We start from the raw sequence: 5,007 nt of genomic DNA on the forward strand, positions 1-5,007 counted from the left end.
TTTTTTTTCTTTTGAGCAAATGTATCTCTGTGTTGATTTGTCTGTGTGGATGTGTTTGGGTTAATTTTCAGTTGATTTTTGGGTTAATTTTCGGGTTGATTTTGGGTTAATTTTCAGTTGATTTTGGTTAATACTCTGTGTTAGATTGCGGTGTTTGGTGGTTGGGTAGTTAATCTGGCACGCTGGGTTGTTGTAATGGTTGGGGAAGAGAGGTAGTTTGAGAGAGGAGAGAGAAAATAAATTAAAAAAATCATTTACACGCAAACAGTAACCATGTATATATACACGGGTTACTGTTTATTTGCACAGTCGGTGTATATTTTGCACAATTTTACACCTACTGATGTAGGTGTATTTTTGCTCAAAATGTGTAAAATTTGCGCTGTAGATGTATTTTAAACTATTTTAGATGATTTGATGTGAATGCTCTTAGGAACCATTTTTAGAAACATTTTTTTTGGAAATTGATAAAGCAATTAATTTTTATGACAGTTTTTATAGGTACTTTCAGAGCACGGAGAATAATACTCTCTCCTCTCTTATTCATGGTAGAGTCTATTTATTAAAAAATAGGAATGTTAACAACTGTCATAAGAGCATTAATTTAGGAACTATTTTTAAAAACATTTTATTGGAAATTGATAAATGAATTAATTTTTATGACAGCTTTTTATATTTCTCTTGAAAATGGTGTTAAAACTTTCTAAATTTGGTTTATTAACAATTGCCTTTTGAGTACCCATTAACATGATTCTTTATTAAATTTATAGTGAATTTTATCATGAATGTAGGAGGGGAGAGCATTAATTATTCATGCTCCGAGAATATCTAACAATTTTCCATATATAACACAGTATATAATGAATACTACATTTTATCTTTTGAATGATGTTTATTACACATATTTTAATTCACACAGTTTTGCATACACACCCCAAATAATAGAACTCATAACTTGAAGTTACGGTTTCAAAATCGTGAATTCAAATCACAAGTTCCGTGGTTTTAAGATACGTGTGCAAATCTGTGTAGATTAACCTGTGTGCCACAACATTTATCTCTTTTTCTTTTTCTTTTTTTCTTACCGTGTGCATCCTCGCCTTATCATAAGTATAATGGTCAGCGAGCCATCTTACATTGCCATACAAAACCGGCACACACATTCACTCACCCAAGCCGGTCTCTCTAAAAGCAACAAGCTATGGGTTACAGAGCTTTAGAACTTGTAATATCATCAGCCAAAGATTTGACGAACGTAAATAGTACAACAACAATGAAGCCTTATGTAGAAGTTTCCATTTGCGACAGCCAGAACAAGGACCTTACCCCCGTGCAAAAATCACTACACTCAGAACGTGGTTCAAACCCCACATGGAACTTCCAAGTTAAGCTCTACATCGACGTCGCCAAAGCCAAGGAGAACAGCCTTGCTCTCGTTGTTAAGCTCATGTCGTACAGAATATCTCACTTAAAACCGAACAAAGAAATAGGTGAAGTTCGTGTGCCCATCGTGGAACTGCTAGATGGTTTTGGTGAGGCTGAAGCTAACGCAGTAGCTGAAAAGCATGTGACTAAAGATGCTTTGGGCTCAGATGGGAAGACCCAAGGAACACTAAATTTTTCTTATAAGGTCGGGAGGACTGAAGAATACCCACCAGCTGGTTATGCTTCACTGGAGCCAAGCGGCACGGTAGGTTCGTTTTTCAAGGCGTTGGGGGAAGAGATAACAGCGGCACTGATCTCAGTGGGTGTATCATTTGGGGTTTCCCAAGCTGTTGACTCTGCTCTGAATCGTGCTGATGATGAAGGTGAAAATGCATCTGAAGCTGGGTTTGGTCAATTGGTCAAGGAACTGTAGGGATCTAATTAAAGGGTTATATGATCTACTCAATCATGTAAGCCTTTAGCATAAAAATAATAATAATAAAAAAATAAAAAAAAAATAAAAAAGAAGAAGAAGAAGAAGAAGAAGAAGCAGCTAATAATGTAACCGAGTAGTAANTAATATAGCTAGTCCTATGCAACAATAACCACTTAACAACTATATTTTTTACTATTTTTTCAAAAATAGCAATTAATGGAGATTTTGTCAAAAATATACTAGATTTTTTTAGTATTTTTTCAAAAATTGCAATTAATGGAGATTAAATATTTTTGACAAAATCTCCATTAATTCAAAACAGTGTGCCACTTTTGGCATAGATAAAGAAAATTCAAAACAGTGTGCCACTTTTTGCATAGATAAAGAAAATTTAACAAGAAGTTAATTTTTTTTAGTAAGACAAATATGACCTTGTCCCATATCTCTCCCACTCAAAACAAATTCTTTGTTTTCTTCTAAAAGCCATACTTCAGCACTATTCAGAGCACTTTTTTTTTTTTTTAATATTAAAACTAGTTTGAATTTTTATTTTATACTAGCCACAAACTCACGCGATACGTGAGAATAGATAAATATTATGTATTAAGGTGTGTAATACATAAAAAGTAAAATTATTTCAAGTATTATTCATTAAAAAAAAAAAGATTTCTACAAATATTTTATTTTTTTAATCTCTACAAATATTTCATTTTTTTTTTTTAGTTTGATTAATATTTTTTAAGGTGAATCATATTTTTCTAACTTTATGTTGTATTTGTCTAATATACAACTAAATTTTATAAGTTTCAAATTCATTATTCAAATTTCTCAACTCTTAAGGAATGAAGGGATTATTATAATAATCGAAACTCATCACAATTATTATATTATCTTAACCAAAATTAAAATGAAATCAAAGGAATAATATATATATATATACGTTATAATTATTTATTACTCAAACAATAGGTAAACATATTCAAATTCATAACTATGTAGATTTTATTTTGATATAAACTTAAATTCTTATTTCCAAAAAAAAGCTAAGTATTGACCCAAATCAAAATTCAACAAAAGCTATAAAAGAGAGAGAGGACGTTGCGATGAGAAATTAAAAAACACAATACCAAAATACATTCTAAAAAAAGAAACCATCAATCTTAATTAGAGTTATAAGAAAGAACCCCATAAAAAAAGAGTTATAAAAATGAACAAAAATACACCAAAAGAAAGTAGAGAGAGAGAGAGAGAGAGAGAGAGAGAGAGAGAGAGAGAGAGAGAGAGAGTACTCACAATTTGGTGTGAGAAAAATATAGATTGAATAGTAGAAATGATATCAAATTTTATACAAAATAAAATAGGGAGAAGAAGAGTAAAAATATAAAAAAGAGAAAATGATGAAGGAGGTGTAACGAAAAAGTAGAGAGTAGTGAAGAGATAAAAGGTGAAAAAGAGGGGAAATGTTGGAAGAAGTGCAACACTAGGTGTGGATTAATGAGGGGAAGAAGAGTTTTATTTTTTATTTTTTTGAGAATAGGGGGAAGAAAAGTTTAAAAAGAAAAAAGAAAATGCAGAAAATAAGTAGATGATGTGACCATTGATATGACTCAACAAAAGCGCAATCACAATAAATGTTACGCTTTGACTTTTAAATATAATAGATTTGATATTAAATAAAATAATATTAAAATTTTTAGTAAAAATGAAAATAGTTTTAATTATCAAAATTTTGGTTTTAATTAAATAAACACGGATAATGCTAGAGAAACATCCAAATTCACTAGTGTCATTATTCACAAAGCATTTTAGTATTAAAAAACTAAAAATTAATGCTATATTCATATCTAGAAGTCAAAACAATTCCTTAGAAGATGAGTCTACTTGCAACTAAATTCTCATCCATTGATCTTAAAATATTGCAACATATATTAAAAATAAATATGAATTAAATAAAATTAATATACCCTGTTTAAGAATTCTTTGATCCATCAATGAACTTTTCTTTCTCTTCTTCTGTTTGATATTGGTAAAATGGAAAATGGAAAATGAAAAATGAAAAAAAAAAAAAAAAAAAAAAAAAAAAAAAAAAAAAAAAAAACTAAGTTTAATATTGGTAAAGTGAAAAAGAAATTTAATGTATAATTTTTTTTCAAAAACAAACACAGGAAAATATGTTTAACAGGTTTAACATCATGCAATATTAATATGCATAATGTTGATTAACCATTATTTTAACAGATTTATTAGGAAGAGGAAAGTAGCTAAGTTTAACAGGTTTAACATCATGCAATATTAATATGCATGATGTTGATTAACTATTATTTAACCATTATTTTAACAGTTTGATTAGTGCAATGCTTGACATGAATTTGAACTTTTAACTATAATTTTTGTAATTTTTTTAGAATCTTTTAACCATAGTTATTTTATAGCATTATGAAGTTTTTGTTCATTGTTCATTGTTTTTCTTTCATTACAACTCACATCTATAGACAGATGTATAGATGACGATTACAAGCTATAGAAACAGAGACTAGAATTTGCTTCATTTCTCCTAGAATGACACTCGGCCATGAGGTGTCCATTTGCATGCTTGTTCAACATCATTTTGCTGCCACTTAGTTCTTCACTTAGCTATATTGTTGACATCTAGTTTTTCAATTTGCTTCTTTCTTTGAGTCTTTGACACCTAGAGATCGATCAGCCACTTGGGATGAGGTACGCCACTTATGGCTACTAACACCGATAGTTCGGCCATCCCCTATCTGCCACGCCAATACATACGAACGATTATTCCGCAACACTGCCTCTATGAATGAGCACGTAGGGAAACAGTGGGAGAATAGCGAGCAACATGAATCGGTCTCCAACCTTGCTTAGCTATCATACCCAAGTAGTCAAGGCATTTTATTTATTTATTTATTTATTTAAGAGAGGGTTTCAACCAATGACATTCGCTCTTGATAAAAACTCTTTATCATCAGAGTAAGACACTAATCAATTTTTGGTATAAACGGAGATTAAACCCCAAATCTCTTATATAACCATAAGAGACTTTATCAGTTGAACTAACTATAACCCACAAATAGTCAAGTTGAAGTTGTTAGGTATAGAATTATGTGAAAATAATAAATAAATTGATTTCT

At 30.3% G+C, this 5,007-nt stretch overlaps 1 protein-coding gene across 1 annotated transcript; it reads left to right on the forward strand.

The window, feature by feature from the left end:
- The first annotated feature begins 730 nt into the window (after nucleotides 1-730).
- Nucleotides 731-1,960, forward strand: LOC136063124 (protein SRC2-like). The gene has a single exon (XM_065763037.1). The coding sequence runs from the start codon at nucleotides 1,202-1,204 to the stop codon at nucleotides 1,856-1,858; it is 657 nt and encodes a 218-aa protein (XP_065619109.1). The 5' UTR covers nucleotides 731-1,201; the 3' UTR covers nucleotides 1,859-1,960.
- The last annotated feature ends 3,047 nt before the right edge of the window (nucleotides 1,961-5,007 follow it).

Source organism: Quercus suber, unplaced genomic scaffold, assembly GCF_002906115.3.
Source record: "Quercus suber isolate HL8 unplaced genomic scaffold, Cork oak 2.0 scaffold_487, whole genome shotgun sequence".
NCBI classification, from domain to species: domain Eukaryota; kingdom Viridiplantae; phylum Streptophyta; class Magnoliopsida; order Fagales; family Fagaceae; genus Quercus; species Quercus suber.